Source organism: Salmo salar, chromosome ssa22 (assembly GCF_905237065.1).
Source record: "Salmo salar chromosome ssa22, Ssal_v3.1, whole genome shotgun sequence".
Lineage (NCBI taxonomy): Eukaryota > Metazoa > Chordata > Actinopteri > Salmoniformes > Salmonidae > Salmo > Salmo salar.
Window position 1 is genome coordinate 15,515,001 of NC_059463.1, and position 21,232 is coordinate 15,536,232.

The 21,232-nt window shown below is 41.5% G+C and overlaps 1 protein-coding gene across 8 annotated transcripts in view; it reads left to right on the top strand.

Moving 5' to 3' along the window:
• The window catches only part of itpr1b (inositol 1,4,5-trisphosphate receptor, type 1b), a 161,724-nt gene that overhangs the window by 135,905 nt on the left and 4,587 nt on the right, over positions 1-21,232 (top strand). For all 8 annotated transcript variants that reach the window (XM_014166417.2, XM_045705335.1, XM_045705334.1 and 5 more), the window contains 5 exons: positions 1-52; positions 279-371; positions 2,057-2,205; positions 2,812-2,977; positions 11,711-11,871. The exon at positions 1-52 is cut by the window's left edge and continues 138 nt beyond it. In XM_014166417.2, coding sequence (XP_014021892.1) covers positions 1-52; positions 279-371; positions 2,057-2,205; positions 2,812-2,977; positions 11,711-11,871 — 621 coding nt within the window. The remainder of the gene's footprint in view (positions 53-278; positions 372-2,056; positions 2,206-2,811; positions 2,978-11,710; positions 11,872-21,232) is intronic.

Here is a 21,232-nt window from a genome sequence, read left to right on the forward strand (position 1 = left end):
TTCCAGGATGACTTTCTCCTTAACATTGACAGGATACCTAATAAAACACTTGGTAAGGTCAAAGAGCAGGCACTCCCTATGTAACTTAAAGTTCCCAAACAGAATGGCTTCCTCAGTCTATCCTCCCCACCCTGATTGTCACATTTAAAACTTGCATCAGGTTTCCTGCTGTAAATTAAGTCTGTAAGGCCTAATATGGTCCCTCGTTTGCAATAGACAATACTGAGCCAAAAAAGGCACAAAAGTTTCTCCTGACCCTATGTTTTCCTGTTTGGCAGAGAGTGGAGCCAGTATGGTGGGAGAGTTCCTATCAGCAGAAGTGTGTCGGAAGGACAGTGGGGAGAACTGCTCCGCGGAAGCTGTTGTGGATGGTATGTGCTCAAGAGAAAGGGAAATGTGTGTGCGCGGGCTTCTGCGTCCTCACAGACGCCTTAGTCTACCCTCCTCCAGAGGAGAAGCTTCCCATAGTTCCACTGAGCCGTAAATGTGTGCGGCCGGGCAGTCATGGGATTAGGCCTGGTTTAGGGAGGGGCATGAGTACTCAAGTACTCGAATGCCATCAAAACACCATCTTTAACCAGAAATCTTTTTTTCTTTTCAAATACTGTAGAACTATTTGTCAAATTTATTTCATAACTCTTGTCAAAGTTAAATGTGTCACATTGAGATAAGAGCGGGGTTAACTATCACATTACAACTTCTTTATTTAAGATTTTTAAATATTTAAAATTGAAAAATATAAATGGCAAATATTTGATGGCAAATGCTTCTGATTGGCTGTGGGGGGGCTGTTTCAAGCTCATAGCAAGAAGTGGGCACTATCAGCATGGCTGCCAAATAGTGTGAGGTTTCGAAGTATTTTGATCAAACTGATGAAAGTTGACCCATGTGCAATGCAAACTATGCAATATCAAGCTCTCCTATCACAGCACAGCTAGCTCCATGAGATATCATATGCACAAAGAAACCTTCAAAGAAGGGGGCCAAGCAGCATAAATCTCGCATCACTTCTTTTGCCACTGCAAAGCGCCGCTGTGATCCCTTACTTAACCTACCTTTTGCGTAGTCCTTTTGATTCCTAACATAAGCAAGCGGCACGGCTGAGGTTACTGCCTTTTTGAAGATTATGTTCCACGGTGTAATATAAACAGTTGATATTACGGTTTCAATAAATGTATCTTAAATTGCACCTTTTTTTTGTTGTCAATATATGTGAGGACATTTTGCAATTAGTATTTGTTATCTGTAATGGTTATGATAAATTAGGCTTTGTTGTGCACAGTTGGCATATAGATAAATGGCAGGTAGCCTAGCGGCTAGGAGAGCTGGGCCAATATCCAAAAGGTTGCTGTTTCAAATCCCTGAGCCTACTAGGTGAAGAATCTGTCTGTGCCCTTGAGCAAGACACCTAACCCTGGGCTAGGGGAAGCACACAGGGACTTAGGCCATGCCGTGTGTGTCTGCTGCTGGAGGACCAGGATCCAGAGGAAGGGGAGAAGAGGTCAGGGGTTAATTGCCATCAGGCACAGGGTAGGTTGACGGGTTCGCTCTGAGAGGGCGCAGGGGGCAGCTTGTTGGGATCCAGGCATTCTAACGGACCCTGTAAGAGTTCTTTAGAAAAATCTCCCAAATTAAAGACGACCTACATGCTGCCTTAATGTGCTCAGACAACCTTGTATGAACCTTGTCAGGCTCTGGGGAGTCTGGGTTCAAACCTCATGGAGGCCACCACCACCATCACCACCACCCAAATTAATGATGCTTGTCTGGTGACTTGTTGTTTTGTGAGAACAGTTTGGAAGGGTCACATCGGTATTGTCAGTGGTTCCTGTGCTGGGATGAGGCAGGCAGTGGAAGTTTCTTTTGAGTGAGATGTTTTGTTTGCACAACATTTTCCTAATTGACTAGTTATTGTTTTCTCCTCAAGACAGAATTTCCTATGAGGTCTTGTATATGAGAAATGCCGATTTGAGTTAGAGGATGTGGATTAAAAGGGTTTGTGGATCTGTTGTGGATATACTATGTGCAATACATGTCCCTGATGTCCCCTCTGTAGCTGCCATAGCCACCCAGCCGTCGGCGGTAGTGATCGAGGACAAGGAACGGTCATGTGACTCTCTGCTCATGTGTATTGTCACTGTCTTGAGTCACGGCCTGAGGAGTGGAGGTGGCGTGGGGGACGTCCTGCGGAAGCCATCCAAAGAGGTACGCAAATGCCCATGTTGAACACAACACCTAAGGCTGGTACAATTATCTTATAATTGTGTTACTGACAATTATGGACAATAACCGTGAACTAAAAATAATAATTGTCTTGTTACATAAATTTTAGGAGAAGTGGAGATTCAACTTTATATTGAAGTGGATATACTAGTTTACCCAATAGTAGTTTTTTATTTTTACACGAAGTGGGTAAAGTTGGTAATTGCTTTACGAGCAGAACGGCATGGAGAAGCTTAATTTCAAAAACTTCCAAGCGGTAAAAACCATTCATTTTTGAGACAGGGGTGTCACCAAAGCTGTGTTGTATTCGTATACTTGTTTTCAAAGATGCATTACAAGTTCAAAACATTTTTCAACAAAAATGACAAATATGACAGTAACCGTGGCCATTTGCATGACAAGTAATCGTTACCCAAAATTCCAGAATCGTCACAGCCCTAACAACACCAAACCATTTACATGTCCCACAGTTCCAGACTTGGGAAGAAACAAATACATTTTAGCTTCACTACAATCTCAATTATTGGAACAACAAATGTTCAGATGTGTATTATCAAACGTTTTTTCTGTCTTCTGTGTCTTTGGTAGGAGCCTCTGTTTGCTGGCAGGGTGATCTACGACCTGCTCTTCTTCTTCCTGGTCATCATCATCGTCCTCAACCTCATCTTCGGAGTCATCATCGACACCTTTGCCGACCTCAGGAGTGAAAAGCAAAAAAAAGAGGAAGTCCTGAAGACGACATGCTTTATCTGCGGTGAGCAGCCCTACCTGGACCTGGCTTCGCTCTTCTGGCCTGTGTCCAATGCTAGTGATCAGTGGGCTGATGCTCGGCCTGAGACTGTCTGTTAAGCTATCATGGTGGTAGCTACCATTTTGAGCTGGGGTTGGAATGACTAGTGGTTGTGGTCTGAAGAGTCGGAAGCAGTGCTATTTCAGAACAAGGTTTGCAGTGCAGTGCAGCGAGCGTTGGAGGAGGATGAACAGACATTGCAGATGAGTGGTCTCAACCTGCACTTTAAGTCTGTCTGAGGCTGTTAATGTTGCATGCCTCACAGCTGGCCTGTGGCAGAATGGGGGCTGTTTTGCTCAGCTCAACAGTGTAAACAACAGAACGCCTTCTCTTCCCAGAACCAGAATGGTTAGTCATGGCTGATGCGTAGGAGTAACTTCCTCCTGTTGCCAATGCAGATTCTTGACCATGTTGGTGTGCTGTGCAATGCAATGGCAATGTACGGATCACATCACCATACACAAGCTATTACAGTAGCCTTAGTTACTGTAGCCTATCCATTTTAAAACATTTTCCATTCCATGTTAGATATTGCAAGCCTGATTGTAACTGGTTGGTGTTACTATAGGATGATTCCAAGCCAGCGGGAGCAGAACATATATTTTTATATCTCTTAACAAGCTTTTTACATTTGAATCACAAACCATTTTTGGGGGGGAAATCATTATGAAATTGGCCGTCTTAGGCCCTTTTTAGACCTATACATACATGCCTCCTGTAAGACCCTTGTATCTGTGAACCGTACATGATACAGACATAAAACATCTTGGTACATTATACTCCTCATAGTGTTCTATCAAATATGGAGTATGTCTAGATTCTGAAATACAAATGTTCACATTAATTTATTCAACATAGAAAAAATATGAATATCTCAAAACTACCCTTTTTGATTTAGCTTATTTTTAGACATATTGTTTGTAACAATATACTCTTCAAACAAGTCAAATTTCCAGAGTGGTACTTTTATCATATGATTAATTTTATACATAGAAATTGACATTATAGGTCATTAACCAATCACAGCCAAATAATAATTGATCATACCATACAACATATAATGCTAAATTGATCATACCTTCAGAATTAGCAGAGAGCTAATAGAGCCCAAACAATATGCGCTCTATTTTCGACTGCCGTTAAGCCAGCACAATGGTCAAACACACACTCATTTGCAATTGACCTGTTAAAGCCGGCGCTCTTTTATTTCCCTAGTGCCAGGATTGGTAATTTACCCATCTTAAATGAGCTCGCTTGTTTTGAGGTGTGAGGGTTGGAAATATCTGAAGTGTGTCCTTAAAAATGTGTGCCAATTTCAGGCAGCACTGGTGGGGATATTTAAGACCAACCAAAAGCTGGTTTTAGCAGGTAACACGGTTGGTGATGGCATGGATTTTGACAGCGGAAGCGCAGCCAATCCAGCCGTGATGCACATTGCCCATATACACATGGAACAAGAGTTGTAAACCTCGTATTTACAAACATAAAAAAACAAATGTTTTTTACCAGTTTCTTTCATTTGATTAAAAACCAAGCATAGCATAGCATTAAAAACCAACCCTCTCAATGAAGGCATTTTTTATTCGTCCTGCCAAATGCTTTCGCCAAGTAGTCAAGACTATCGATAAAGGGTTTGGCTCTTGAGACTGCTTTGAAATAAATCTTAATCACCTACGCTTGATTAAAATATCAAGTTTGGGAGCAGCAAAATAGTGAGTGGACGTCCTCTTTTTATCTATGTAGGCTATTGTACATTATTTTTGCCAGCTCCTGTTATTATTTTGGATGTGCGTTAAAAAAAACAAGTAGGCTATATTCCCATCATGAAACGAGAGATGAGATGATCCAGTGACACTCATATTAAGAAAAATGTGTTGTTTTCCATTTCATTTGATTAAAAAACAAGCCCTTATAGGCTACACTTACCCTACTATAACAAAAGCTGGTTCAACAGCAATGCATCTGGTATCTTTCTTATCCTGGCCATGCGTTAGCCAAGTAGCCTATCCATAAAAGGCTTCTAAATGGTCTACTGGTGAGGCTTTTGCCGTCATGCTTTTGCATTGTTCACTATTCACGTAGGCCTACCTGCAGTGCATCGGCTACTCCATTCATCTTGTATCATCCCCCTTTCCAAAAAGTGACTCTTGTCCGTTTACCAAAGATGCGCTTCTCCAAACATATTGAAATTAACGGCATATCAACGGTAGGCCTAGGCTATATCTTCCTTATTGAGAAAGTGCCTCACACATGATACACTTTACGGGAGCCAAGTATCTTTTATTTGAGAAGTGTGATGCGTAAGGCCTGTACTAGTTGAAGCCAATTACAACAATGTTGACTGTTAACACTCCAAACACATTCAGCATAGGGCCTCCTGAGTGGCGCAGTGGTCTAAGGCACTGCATCGCAGTGCTAGCTGTGCCACCAGAGATTTTGGGTTTGAGTCCAGGCTCTGTCGCAGCCGGCCGCAACCGGGAGACCCATGGGGCACAATTGGCCCAGCGTTGTCGGGGTTTGGTCGGCAAGGATGTCCTTGTCCCATCGTGTACTAGCAACTTCTGTGGTGGGCCAGGCGCAGTGCACACTGACATGGTCTCCAGGTGTTTCCTCCGACACATTGGTGCAGCTGGCTTCTGGGTTAAGTGGGCATTGTGTCAAGAGGAGGACGCACGGCTCTCGACTTTACCCTCTCCCGAGTCCGTACGGGAGTTTCAGCAATGAGACAAGACTGTAACTACTAATTGGATGCCACGAAATTGGGGAGAAAAAGGGATACATTTTAGTTTTTGTTTTCAATTATAAAAAAAAAAGACATTCAGCAAACACTGGATGATTTTGTTTTACTGTTGCTGTTACTCATTACTGTAGCCTATGCTATTTAATAAACCGTATCAATCCACAATGGACTAGGAAGAGAATATTCCATACCCCAAGCCGAATTGGAGTTGATGACAATGCAAATATCGTCAACAACCTACATAACTTGAGACTTTATATTCATCATCTCCAGCACCACCCCAACATCAACATATGTGACCCACCACTTGGATTCGGTCCTATGTAGCAAAATTTGAAATAGTGTTTTTTTACATTGGATAAAAGTAGAGACTCAGAGCTAGAAAATGGTATATCATACACTGCAGTTGAGGAACAATGAAAAGGTAACTCTGCTTCGAAAGTTGATAAACTTGTAACCCGACTTTTGAGAAAATGGCCCTTGAATGTTTTGGTATGCATACTGGAGAGCTCTTCTTTGTCTACACCCATTCAGCATCTTTCACACCCTCTTAAGCTTAAGCCCCACCCATCTCTTTTAAGGATTCACATGTGAGGCCATGTGCTAAACAGAGTGAGTATTGTAGTAAACAACCAAAGATTTCAAGACTAAAAGTGGTAAAAGCGGTAGCATACAATAAGGAAACTCAAGGTAAAAATACACTATCTAGTACTTGGCCGATATCCTAATCTGATTTTGGTGCAGGTCATGTTGTTCTTCACTTTACTATCTCTGGTGAACACACACACTATATCAAATACAATCTAAGTTTATTTGTCACATGCACAGGATACAGAAGTTATAAACGGTACAGTGAAGTGGTAACTTATATACACTACCGGTCAAAAGTTTTAGAACACCTACTCATTCAAAGGTTTTTCATTATTTTTACCATTTTCTACATTGTAGACATCAAAACTATGAAATAACACACATGGAATCATGTAGTAACCAAAAAAGTGTTAACCTGTTATGGCTAGGGGGCAGTATTTTCACGGCTGGATAAAAAACATACCCGATTTAATCTGGTTACTACTCCTGCCCAGTAACTAGAATATGCATATAATTAGAAAACACTCCAACGTTTCTAAAACTGTTTGAATGGTGTCTGTGAGTATAACAGAACTCAAATGGCAGGTCAAAACCTGAGAGATTCCTTTACAGGAAGTGGCCTGTCTGACCATTTCTTGAACTTCTTTGCCATCTCTATCTTTTACAAAGGATCTCTGCTCTAACGTGACACTTCCTACGTCTTCCATGGGCGCTCAGAGCCCGGGAAAAACCTGAATGTCGTCATCCCAGCCCCAGGCTGAAACACATTATCGCCTTTCTCAAGTGGCCGATCAAGGGACTGTGGGCTTAGGCGCGTGCCGTGGCCGCCCCCGTCTTTGTGATTTTTCCTCTGTTTGCTGAAAAGGAGATTCCCGGTCGGAATATTATCGCTTTTTTACGAGATAAATGGCATAAAAATTGATTTTAAACAGCGGTTGACATGCTTCGAAGTACGGTAATGGAATATTTATAAATTTTTTGTCACGAATTGCGCCATGCGCACGACCCTGATTTACCATTTCGGATAGTGTCTGGGACGCACGAACAAAACGCCGCTATTCGGATATAACGATGGATTATTTTGGACAAAACCAACATTTGTTATTGAAGTAGCAGTCCTGGGAGTGCATTCTGACGAAGACAACAAAAGGTAATCAAACTTTTATAATAGTAAATCTGATTTTGGTGAAGGCTAAACTTGCCGGGTGTCTAAATAGCTAGCCCGTGATGGCTGGGCTATGTACTTAGAATATTGAAAAATGTGCTTTCACCAAAAAGCTATTTTAAAATCGGGACATATCGAGTGCATAGAGGAGTTCTGTATCTATAATTCTTAAAAGAATTGTTATGCTTTTTGTGAACGTTTATCGTGAGTAATTTAGTAAATTGTTAGCAAATTCCCCGGAAGTTTGCGGGGGGTATGCTAGTTCTGAACGTCACATGCTAATGTAAAAAGCTGTTTTTTGATATAAATATGAACTTGATTGAACAAAACATGCATGTATTGTATAACATAATGTCCTAGGTGTGTCATCTGATGAAGATCATCAAAGGTTAGTGCTGCATTTAGCTGTCTTCTGGGTTTTTGTGACATTATATGCTAGCTTGAAAAATGGGTGTCTGATTATTTCTGGCTTGGTACTCTGCTGACATAATCTAATGTTTTGCTTTCGCTGTAAAGCCTTTTTGAAATCGGACAGTGTGGTTAGATAAAGGAGAGTCTTGTCTTTAAAATGCTGTGAAATAGTCATATGTTTGAAAAATTTAAGTTTTTGTATTTTTGAGGAATTTGTAATTCGCGCCACGCCTATCATTGGATATTGGAGCAGGTGTTCCGCTAGCGGAACGTCTAGATGTAAGAGGTTAAACAAATCAATATATGTTTTAGATTTTAGATTCTTCAAAGTAGCCACCCTTTGCCTTGATGACAGCTTTGCACACTTTAGGCTTCTCTCAACTAGCTTCATGAGGTAGTCATCTGGAATGCATTTCAATTAACAGGTGTGCCTTGTTAAAAGTTAATTTGTGGAATTTATTTCCTTAATGCCAATCAGTTGAGCCAATCAGTTGTGTTGTGACAAGGTAGGGGGGTATACAGAAGATAGCCCTATTTGGTAAAAGACCAAGTCCATATTATGGCAAGAACAGCTCAAATAAGCAAAGAGAAGCAACAGTCCATCATTACTTTTAAGACATGAAGGTCAGTCAAGAACTTTGAAAGTTTCTCCAAGTGCAGTAGCAAAAACCATCAAGTGCTACGATGAAACTGGCTCTCATGAGGGCTGCCACAGGAATGGAAGACCCAGAGTTACCTCTGCTGCAGAGGATAAATTCATTAGAGTTAGCAGCCTCATAATATGCAGCCCAAATAAATGCTTCATAGAGTTCAAGTAACATTCACATCTCAACATCAACTATTCAGACGAGACTGTGAATCAGTCCTTCATGGTCGAATTGCTGCAAAGAAACCACTACTAAAGGACACCAATAATAAGAAGAGACTTGCTTGGGCCAAGAAACACGAGTAATGGACATTAGACCTGTGAAAATGTGTCCTTTGGTCTGGAGTCCAAATGTGAGATTTTTGGTTCCAACCACCGTGTCTTTGTGAGACGCAGTGGTGGTGAACGGATGATCTCCGCATGTGTATTTCCCACCGTAAAGCATGGAGTAGGAGGTGTTATGGTGTGGGGGTACTTTAATGGTGACACTGTCTGGGATTTATTTAGAATTCAAGGCATACTTAACCAGCATGGCTACCACAGCATTCTGCAGCGATACGCCATCCCATCTGGTTTAGGCTTAGTGGGACTATCATTTCTTTTTCAACAGGACATTGACCCCACACACCTCCAGGCTATCTAAGCGCTATTTCACCAAGAAAGAGAGTGATGGAGTGCTGCATCAGAAGACCTGGCCTCCACAACCACCTCAACCAAATTGAGAAGTTTGGGATGATTTGGACCGCTGATGAAGGAAAAGCAGCCAACAAGTGCTCAGCATATGTGGGCACTCCTTCAAGACTGTTGGAAAAGCATTCCAGGCAAAGCTAGCTGATAGAATGCCAATATTGTACAAACTGTCATCAAGGCAAAGTGTGGCTATTTGAAGAATCTTTGTTAATACATTTTTGGTTACTACATGATTCCATATGTGTTATTTCATAGTGTTGATGTCTTCACTATTATTCTACAATGTAGAAAATAGTACAAATAAAGAAAAACCCTTGAATGAGTAGGTGTTCTAAAACTTTTGATCGGTAGTGTATTTGCATAGTAGCAATATCAAAAACAGAAAGTGTCCAAAATATATATATATATATTTTAAATATTTTATCATTATTAGATGACGCTTCCCCAGACACACTTGTCTAAATTAATGGGTCATGTGAAAGAAATGTCAAGACATGTACGCATGTTCATGAAGTACAATAGATGGCTGTAATCACCCCCAGACACACCTGGCTAACTTGATGGTCATGTAATCATCTGGCGAAGTGGAGTTTTTTGTTTAGACATCGCTAAACATTGAACCGGCATAATCCCAACTCATACTGCTACCAATACAAACTTATTGTCGTACAGTATCTGTGGTATGAATCTGCAGGTAGCTAAAGCTAACCAACTAGGTTCAATTTTAGCTAGCTAACATTAGGCGGTAACTAGCAATGCAAATGGATTTCTGATTCAAATAATATTACTACACAGATCATACACGTAACGTTAGCGTAACGTTAGCTAGTAAGCCAGCAAGCTAACGTTTGCTAGTTAGCTAACAGTAGGCTTTAACTAGCAATGAAAATTACTTTCTGACAAAATTAGAAATGTATAATTTCTGAAAATGTAGCTGGACTCTTACACGTATACATGGATGAACGCTTCACATCAGACGGGAACCATTTAACTTAATTTTGTTTGTAGCTTCATCTTGTTTGGCCAGCATTGTGTCAAGTCACTCCGGTTCACACTGACTGTGACGTGTGCAGAAAGTAGCCCATCACAACTTTTTCCAACTGATCTGTCAATAGCACCTGCTAAATTCAGGGCATCAATGTTGTTGAGAAAAGTACCAAAACTTTTGTAGTTCTCGATGGCTAACATTATATCTTTCAAGAAAGCCGTGGTAGAAAGGATTATCAACACATACTGAGCAGCTCACATTATAGACAGAAGCATGCTACATGGCAGACCAATCCAAAGTCATCTCCTGGCATGTCCAGCCCATCCATTATCTCAGCCAATCAATGGCTAGCAGGAAGGTTCCTGACTTTTTCCATGGCTAAACCAAATAGGCTCGTAATTTAACAATTGTATTCGTATTCACAAATGGAATACAAGTTTGTTATTAAGGCACAAGAAAGTTCACAGGAAGTTCACAGAAGGCATTTCTGCAAAGACATTCAAATGCCTCTCCTGTGAAGTAGTGACGTGTGACATACGCCTAGCCTCCTGAAATGGGTCACGTGAAAATGGCACGTTTCTATGTTTTGTAGTAAAAAAGATAAGAGGAAGATAAGTGTTTCCAATGACATCATCGGTGTGCATCATGTGATTTTAACCAATTATGAGTAGGCATTGCGTACTAATTGCCTACTAGTTGGTTGATAATGTCATTGGAAACGCTTATCTTCCTCTTATCCTTTTTACTACAAAACATAGAAATGCGCCATTTGCACATATGTTGATGTTTGGGTAGTGCTGGAGATGATGAATATGAAGTTACATTTTTTTAAATAGTTTCCTTTAAGCCATGAATTGATTGATTTGTGTGTTTTACAGATCATAGGGTCTTACAGGAGCCATGTATAGGTCTAAAAAGGGCCTAAAATGTACACTTTCATAATGATTTTCTCCAAAATGGTTTGTGATGCAAATGTAAAAAGCTTTTCAAACATCCTTCCTCCAGATGAAGATCCTATGTGAAAATTGCCAGAACAATCTGAGATACCGAAGATATTTTGAATCACCCTACTGTATATGCCATTTAGCAGACGCTTTTATGCAGAAAGCGACCTACAGTCATGTGTGCAAACATTGTATGTATAGGTGGCCCTGTAGGACAAAAGGGAATGTAAAAAACGAGCTTATGTGAGACATTGAGAACCTGTTGAGCGTTAAGTCCCTTGGCCTATTCTATTCTCCCTCTGAAATGCATTGTGTTCTTTTCTCCAATGACGCAACTTCCCCGTGCTATTGTTGTGCAGTCAGTCATTCCAACTAAGGTCATGACAATCACCAGACTCATAATGATTGACCCATTATTGCCACACATGCATTGTTTGTTTACAGATGAAGAATGCAGTAACTGCCATGCATTTGTGTCTGCACGTTTGACAATTTGTTTTTTGTATGTCCCCTCGTGTGCAGGCCTGGAAAGGGACAAGTTTGACAACAAGACAGTGACATTTGAAGAGCACATCAAGGTGGAGCACAACATGTGGCACTACCTGTTCTTCATAGTGCTGGTGAAGGTGAAGGACTCCACAGAGTATACAGGACCAGAGAGCTACGTCGCTGAGATGATCAGGGTACGACTAGACTACTACGCATAGTACCAGCCAGCTTATTACGAAGGAGATTCTTGATTATACACATCAAGAGGGGCAGGGATGTGGTCATAAATATATCTTGGAACAGGGAGTTTGCAGTTCTGCATGACTTCATCAGAGAGGCTCACATATCTGAGCTTTGATCAAATGTGTCTCCTGAGAATGCAGGTCAGCTCCTATACTAGATAAAGAAAGACATTTTGGCATGCAGTAAAATATCTCTGTCCCATGGTGAGAATACATCTAAAAACATCTTCAGAAATAGAAAACCACAAGCACCAACACAATGTAGACTTTTTAAAAGTCATCCTCCACCCTGTTTTACCGTGTTATACCCTGGTCCATCGATATCGCTCCTGTCTGGTTACGGCCAGGATGTAGCCTCATGATAGCTGCTGAACAGTGTGGGAAACCCCTCCCTCCCACAATGTCTGCTGTGTCTCCTATGCCAACCAGGCCTGAGGTTATTGCACCGAAGACCTAATGACCTACTCTTCCAACGGCATGGAGGCATCTCGAACACATACATTGACATTTAGACTGAAGAACTCCATGGGAAGTAGTTCATTCCTTGGTGTCTTTAGAATTGTTTAAAATATGTTGTTGTTCGATGAGTTTTGTTCAAATTTTGTTCTTAAATGTCAGTAGGGTATCCATTGCTTTTTAGTGATTTAATGGAGAATTATAACTGTCAAAGGAAAGCCCCTTCTTCAACAGTGGTAACTTTCCCGATGCAGTTGTGCTGGTGTTGGCTTCTGACACAGTTTTCTGAACAGGCACTATTTGGCCCAGTTCTGTCTCTCGGTTTGAGGTGCACTGCAAGGTCTTATGAGGAGTCATCTGATTTGGGATTAACTAACCCCCTCTTAGCTTTGGACCCTACTGAGCCAAACAGAGCTTGTCGGGGACACATTGTGGCCCAAAGGAGGATTTAAAGTGACCTCTGCTTGAGAGAGGGCACATGGTGTGTTAGAATCCACTGACCCGTCAACTCGAACAGTCAACCACAACTGGACTCATGCAACATGTTTGATCATGTGGGGCCTCCTGCTCTGGATTGGGAGCTAAATTAGGTGTCTGCAGCACGGCTCTCTGCAGAGCTCAGACATGGTAATTTACTGCAAGAAGCTGAGTTTAGAGAATTCACAGCTTAGATGTTAGCTCTCCAGCATCAGGAGGTTCATGCATGTCTGCATGCAGGCTCTGGGCTATCAATGGGTCAACACTTTTACCAAGAACTAAGTTAATAGCTCGTATGTGTGTATATGTGTGGATATACAGTTGAAGTCGGAAGTTTACATACACCTTAGCCAAATACATTTAAACTCAGTTTTTCACAATTCCTGACATTTAATCTTAGTAAAAATTCCCTGTCTTAGGTCAGTTAGGATCACCACGTTATTTTAAGAATGTGAAATGTCAGAATAATAGTAGGGAGAATAATTTATTTCAGCTTTTATTTCTTCACATTCCCAGAGGGTCAGAAGTTTACATACACTCAATTAGTATTTGGTAGCATTGCCTTTAAATTGTTTAACTTGGGTCAAACATTTCGGATAGCCTTCCACAAGCTTCCCACAATAAGTTGGGTGAATTTTGGCCCATTCCTCCTGACAGAGCTGGTGTAACTGAGTCAGGTTTGTAGGCCTCCTTGCTCGCACACGCTTTTTCAGTTCTGCCCACAAATTTTCTATAGGATTGAGGTCAAGGCTTTGTGATGGCCACTCCAATACCTTGACTTTGTTGTCCTTAAGCCATTTTCCCACAACTTTGGAAGTATACTTGGAGTCATTGTCCATTTGGAAGACCCATTTGTGACCAAGCTTTAACTTCCTGACTGATGTCTTGAGATGTTGCTTCAATATATCCACCAAATTTTCTGTCCTCATGAATCCATCTATTTTGTGAAGTGCACCAGGCCCTCCTGCAGCAAAGCACCCCCACAACATGATGCTGCCACCCCCGTGCTTCACGGTTGGGATGGTGTTCTTCGGCTTGCAAGCCTCCCCCTTTATCCTCCAAACATAACGATGGCCATTATGGCCAAACAATTCTATTTTTGTTTCATCAGACCAGAGGACATTTCTCCAAAAAGTATGATCTTTGTCCAAATGTGCAGTTGCAAACCTTTGTCTCGCTTTTTTATGGAGGTTTTGGAGCAGTGGCTTCTTCCTTGCTGAGCGGACTTTCAGGTTAAGTAGATATAATACTTGTTTTACTGTGGATATAGATACTTTTGTGTCCGTGTATAGGAGATGAGAAATAGAGTCAATCGCAGGACACCGAACTGAGTAAAACATACGTCTTTACTCTAGAAAAAGCTCATCATACAAAATCCACGCAGGGATAAAACAATAACGATAAACACAACGAACACGACCAACAGTAAAACAATAACGCACAAAACATCATGATAACCAGAGGGTTTAAATAGGGAAGTAATCATAACGAAATGGGAACCAGATGTGTACAATCAAGACATAACAAATGGACAAAGAAACATGGATCGGTGGTAGCTAGAAAGCCGGTGACGATGACCGCCCGAACAAGGAGAGGCACCAACTTCGGCGGAAGTCGTAACATTTTGTACCTGTTTCCTCCAGCATCTTCACAAGGTCCTTTGCTGTTGTTGGAATTGATTTGTACTTTCCACACCAAAGTACATTCATCTCTAGGAGACATAACGCGTCTCCTTCCTGAGCGGTATGACGGCTGCGTGGTCCCATGGTGTTTATACTTGGGTACTATTGTTTGTACAGATGAACGTGGTACCTTCAGGTGTTTGGAAATTGCTCCCAAGAATGAACCAGACTTGTGGAGGTCTACAATTTTTTTTCTGAGGTCTTGGCTGATTTCTTTTGATTTTCCCATGATGTCAAGCAAAGAGGCACTGAGTTTGAAGGTATGCCTTGGAATACATCCACAGGTACACCTCCAATTGACTCAAATGATGTCAATTAGCCTATCAGAAGCTTCTAAAGCCATGACATCATTTTCTGGAATTTTCCAAGCTATAGTTTGTTAACAAGACATTTGTGCAGTGGTTGAAAAACTAGTTTTAATGACTCCAACCTAAGTGTATGTAAACTTCCGACTTCAACTGTGTGTATGTATGTGTATATATGCTGAAAGAAAGCAAATGATTTTTGTCCATTTAAAATAACATCAAATTGATCAGAAATACAGTGTAGACATTGTTAAGGATGTAAATGACTATTGTAGCTGGAAACGGCTGATTTTTAATTGAATATCTACATAGGCGTCAGAGGCCCATTATCAGCAACCATCACTCCTGTGTTCCAATGGCACGTTGTGTTAGCTAATCCAAGTTGATCATTTTAAAAGGCTAATTGATCATCATAAAACCCTTTTACATTTACATTTTACATTTTAGTCATTTAGCAGACGCTCTTATCCAGAGCGACTTACAGTAGTGAATGCGTACATTTCATACATTTTCTTTTTTCCGTACTGGTCCCCCTTTTGCAATTATGTTAGCACAGCTGAAAACTGAAAACTGAAAACTGTCCGGATTAAAGAAGCAATAAAACTGGCCTTAGACTAGTTGAGTATCTGGAGCATCAGCATTTGTGGGTTCGATTACTGGCTCAAAATGACCAGAAACAAATAACTTTCTTCTGAAACTCGTCAGTCTATTCTTGTTCTAAGAAATGAAGGCTATTCCATGCGAGAAATTGCCAAGAAACTGAAGAACTCGTACAACGCTGTGTACTACTCGCTTCACAGAACAGCGCAAACTGTCTCTAACCAGAATAGAAAGGGGAGTGGGAGGCCCCGGTGCCCAACTGAGCAAGAGGACAAGAACATTAGAGAAACAAATGCCTCAACTGGCAGCTTCATTAAATAGTACCCGCAAAACACCAGTCTCAACGTCAACAGTGAAGAGGAGACTCCGGGATGCTAGCCTTCTAGGCTGGTGTTTTGCGGGTACTATTTAATGAAGCTGCCAGTTTAGGACTTGTGAGGCGTCTGTTACAGCCTTATTCGAAAATTGATTAAATAAAAACTGTTCTTCATCAATCTTCACACAATACCTCATAATGACGAAGCAAAAACAGGTTTTTAGACATTTTTGCACATTTATAAAAAATAAATTTAAAAAAAAAGCTTTTTTTACATAAGTATTCAGACCCTTTGCTATGAGACTCGAAATTGAGCACAGGTGCATCCTGTTTCCATTGATCATCCTAGAGATGTTTCTACAAATTGATTGGAGTCCAGCTGAGGTAAATTCAATTGATTGGACATGATTTAGAAAGGCACACACCTGTCTATATAAGGTCCCACAGTTGACAGTGCATGTCAGAGCAAAAACTCAGCCATCAGGTCTAAGGAATTGTCCGTAGAGCTCAGAGACAGTGATTACAGCTTTGAGTCTTCTTGGGTATGACACTACAAGCTTGGCACAACTGTACTTGGGGAGTTTCTCCCATTCTCCTCTGCAGAACCTCTCAGCTCTGTCTGGTTGGATGGGGAGCATCGCTGCACAGCTATTTTCAGGTCTCTCCAGAGATGAGATGTTCGATCGGATTAAAGTCTGGGCTCTGGCTGAGCCACTCAAGGACATTCAGAGACTTGTCCCGAAGCCACTCCTGCGTTGCCTTGGCTGTGTGCTTAGGGTCGTTGTCCTGTTGGAAGGTGAACCTTCGCCCCAGTCTGAGGTCCTGAGCACTCTCAAGCAGGTTTTCATCAATCTCTTTGTACTTTGCTCTTTTCATCTTTCCCTTGATCCTGACTAGTCTCCCAGTCCCTGCCACTGAAAAACATCACCACCGTATGCTGCTGCCACCACCATGCCAGGTTTCCTCCAGACATGACGCTTGGCATTCAGGCCAAAGAGTTCAATCTTGATTTCATCAGACCAGAGAATCTTGTTTCTCATGGTCTGAGAGTCCTTTAGGTGACTTTTAGCAAATTCCAAGCGAGCTGTCATGTGTCTTTTAACTGAGATGTGGCTTCTGTCTGGAAACTGGCCGGATTGGTGGAGTGCTGCAGAGATGGTTGTCCATCTGGAAGGTTCTCGAATCTCCACAGAGGAACTCTGGAGTTTTGTTAGAGTGACCATCGGGTTCTTGGTCACCTTCCAGACCAAGGCCCTTCTTCCCCAATTGCTCAGTTTGGCCGGGCGACCAGGTTTAGGAAGAGTCTTGTTGATTCCAAACTTCTTCCATTTTAAGAATGATGGAGGTCATTGTGTTCTTGGGGACCTTCAGTGCTACAGAAATTGTTTAGTACCCTCCCCAGATCTGTGCCTCGACACAATCCTGCCTTGGAGCTCTATGGACAATTTCTTCCACCTCATGGCTTGGTTTATGTTCTGACATGAACTGTCAACTGTGGGACCTTATATAGACAGGTGTGTGCCTTTACAAATCATATCAAATCAGTTGAATATACCACAGGTGGACTCCAATCAAGTTGTAGAAACATCTCAAGAATGATCAATGGAAACAGGATGCACCTTAGCTCAATTTCGAGTCTCATAGCAAAGGGTCTGAATACTTATGTAAATGTGATATTTCCGTTTTTTATTTTACATGAATTCGCAAACAAAATTGAAAACCTGTTTTTGGTTTCTCATTATTCGGTATTGTATGTAGATTGATGAGACAAAACAAACAATTTAATACATTTTAGAATAAGGCTGTAACGTAACAAAATATGGAAAAAGTCAAGGGGTCTGAATACTTTCTGAATGCATTGCATGTAAAATGTATATGCAAAATGTGTTTATGTTCATAAGAAAGCTGTTAAAAAGGAAAGTTATTTTTGACCTCCGAAGAGGGGGATGGGTTAATAAAAGAAAATAAATGTTTGAGCTTTTAGAATCTGAGAAGTGGAGGAATCGGTCACATTAGTTATCGTCCTATGATGTCACAACAACACAGGAGATCTTTCTTCTTCATTTGACATGGTAGGGGAAACGGCTCCCTATGTTGGTGTAATAGGGTTAATAGTGTATAATAGTTCTATTGATACATTTCCCCTTCTTTCTCCCCTGGTTACCCTAACAACCATGACAGTGTCTCATGATGATGCTGTCTGAAGTGGTGAAGACACCTCATATGCACAGAGGGGATTTAAGAGATCAGGGGGTGTAGATAGAAGTCTGACAAGTCTGACAATGACTGGGACTGACGTCAATTGCAGAAAGCCTTGGCTGAAGTGTCGGGTTGAAGGCTTACATTTATATTGCTTGACTTGGGTACGCCAGAATCTGTTGCCCTCATTATTATTGCGGCCCATGCTCGCTGCTCCGAGATGCATCCACATCGTGATTTGAACTTTGAATCGCATTGATAAGAGAATGCTTTAGGCATTCCAGAAGGGGAGTGAGAAGGAGTTTTCCCATTGTGTTTTGCACATTGTTTCTATTTGTTTGTTAGGCCTATTTTGAAATGTGATCTGTTGCTTTAATTTGCGTGGAAGAGTAGTAGATGTGGTGGGTTGTCAGTATGTCAGGTGGCCTGTGGCTTGCCTGTGACGTTTCTGTTGCTGTCAAAACCACACAGCATCCTGTTTCTCTGTCATGGCCCTTGTGGTTGTAATAATGGAAAATGAATTTCTGTCATTTCCATTGAGCTACTGTGAAGATTAATTTAATGTCAGCGGTGACAGCGGTCTGAGACTTACTGGAAGTGTTTTCACTTGTAAACACTGAGAGAGGAAAAGGGGTTTTGGGGGGCCGGGCTGTCAAACTGACTCTTGACACAGACGGCAAAGGGCAGGATGATCAATCTTGCTGTACTTCACGCCTCTGCCCCTCTCTCATCCAAGATAAGCCTGGCACTTTGATTACAAATTGATTTCAGACAAATAATGTTGACACGATTTTACTTATGTTGTTATGTCTGAGCTATACAGTCTTGTTCTTGAAGGGTCTGTTTCTACATTCAGCAGTACACTAGCAGAGCAATCTAGTATACTGTGTCGGTGCATTTCAAGTCTATTATAGTAGGTAGATGTCCAATACAGAGTACGCATGTACATGATCACATGTGGGAAAGCAGCATTATGCTGCGGAGGGGGGTTGAGCATGCACACAGCTCTTCTTTCCTCATTTCAGAATGAGTCTCTGTGTGATTCCCCTGTCCTGCTGTTTGTCTGACCTAGGACTAGCCTGTGGCTCATGCAGCCGCCACTCTCGCCCCCGCATCTCAGACTACACCACTGAAACCAAGGGACTTTTCCAGCCATGCAGCTGTTCTCACATTAGGCGACAGTGCAGGTGCTACCTAGCACGCTCCTGTTCAAGCACACAATCTACTGTTCGGTCTGTAGTTAAGCTAACTGTAATGCTACTTTGTAGGGTCTGGGAGTGCACATGCATGTACATGTAGCTAAAGGAGGGACTGTTTTTTAATGGTGTGCGTCTACCAACGTGTGTTTTTGTTGAAGGGAACTCCAGACAGACCTGTTCACACAGCCTCCGTTTGTTTGAGGGCAGGTTCAGACAGTGCACAATAACATTGGTATGTAGTGGCCCAGTGCTGGAGGAGATGGAGGGGTGACAGAATGTGCTCAGAGTGGCCCTTTGCTGCTCGCCTGGATGAACGCAGCGACCCTTTCACTGGCTCCAGGCTCTGAAGTGACTGGCCGTCACAATTACTGTATTCTCCACGCGTAAACGTTTGTGCACTAGGTGCACTGGGCATGCCTTGTACAGTACGTTTTCCCTTTTCTTTTTTTAGATGCCATCAGTTTAGTCATGTGATTCCACTCGGGTAGAGCACGTTAGCATAAGAAATGAATTGAGAGGTATTGACTGATTGATAGCTGTGGTGTTTTGATGTGTACTGTAGGCTACACACCAAGGAGAAGCGTGGAAACTTTTTACAAATGAGGAAAGAGGCAAAGAGTTGTTATAAATCACTGTGGATGACTTGAGATGTTTTCTTACCTCAACTATTTAGATGTGAAACTAATCAGTGGTAGTATATGGAAAATTCAGGCAATTCTCATTTTGTCACTTTAGGGGTGTGTTGTGTTAAACTCCACATTGCCACCAAAGAGGAAGTTTGCATGCAACAATATACCACAATAATGAAATGGGGAACTCAGCCCTATATTGCTAGTTAAGTCTGAGTAAATGTTCCTCTATTCGGCCCTCACACATCCAACCTGACTGTGTTATTGTATAATTAGACCATCATTTGTTTTAAAGGAAGTTGTCTCGGTAAGTCTGAACTCCCTGGTATGGAAAGTCCCCAACATTAATTCTATTACATTTTATTATAGGCTTGATAAGTGCACAAAGACAGATAGCCAGACAAAGAGGGATTGAGAGAAACACAAGTCAAAGAGGCATCTGTTTGCCAAGTGGAGCCTTAGCTAGCTAATATATTTGATGTCATTCTGACTTACCCTAATGTGTAAGGCTTTGTCAAAGAAAATCAAAGGGTCTTAGCATGTTATTCGTGAAATTTGATGAAATAAGTGTTCACCCGAAATGTAATTACACTGAACAAAAATATGAATGCAACATGTAAAGTGTTGGTCCCATGTTTTCATGAGCTGAAATGATCCCACAAATTTTCCATACACACAAAAAGCTTATTTCTCGTCAATTGTTTTTACAAATTTGGCTACATACCTGTTAGTGAGCAGTTCTCCTTTGCAAACATAATCCATCCACCTGACAGGTGTGGCATATCAACAAGCTGTTTCAACAGCATTATCATTACACAGGTGCCCCTTGTGCTGGGGACAATAAAAGCCCACTCTAAAATGTCCAACACAGTGCCACAGATTTGAGAGAGTGTGTAATTGGCATGCTGACTGCAGGAATGTCCACCAGAGCTGTTGCCAGAGAATTTAATGTTAATTTCTCTACCATAAGCCGCTTCCAATGTCGTTTTAGATCATTTGGCAGTACGTCCAACCGGCCTCACAAACGCCGACCACGCATATGGCGTCGTGTGGGCGAGCGGTTTGCTGAGTCAACTTTGTGAACAGAGTGCCCCATGGTGGCGGTGGGGTTACGGTATGGGCAGGCATAAGTTACAGACAACGGACACAATTTAATTTAATCGATGGGTATTTGAGTGCACAGAAATACCGTGACAATATCCTGAGGCCTATTGTGAGGCCAATTTTTTTGTTTTTTAAAGGTATATGTGAACAACAGATGCACATCTGTATTCCCAGTCATGTGAAATCCATAGACTAGTGCCGAATGCATTTATTTCAATTGACTGATTTCCTCATATGAACTGTAACTCAGTAAAATCTTTGAAATTGTTGCGTGTTGTGTTTTATATTTTTGTTTGGTATACATTAACTGAATGACAAAATGTGATGAAAATATTTTTTTTAATTC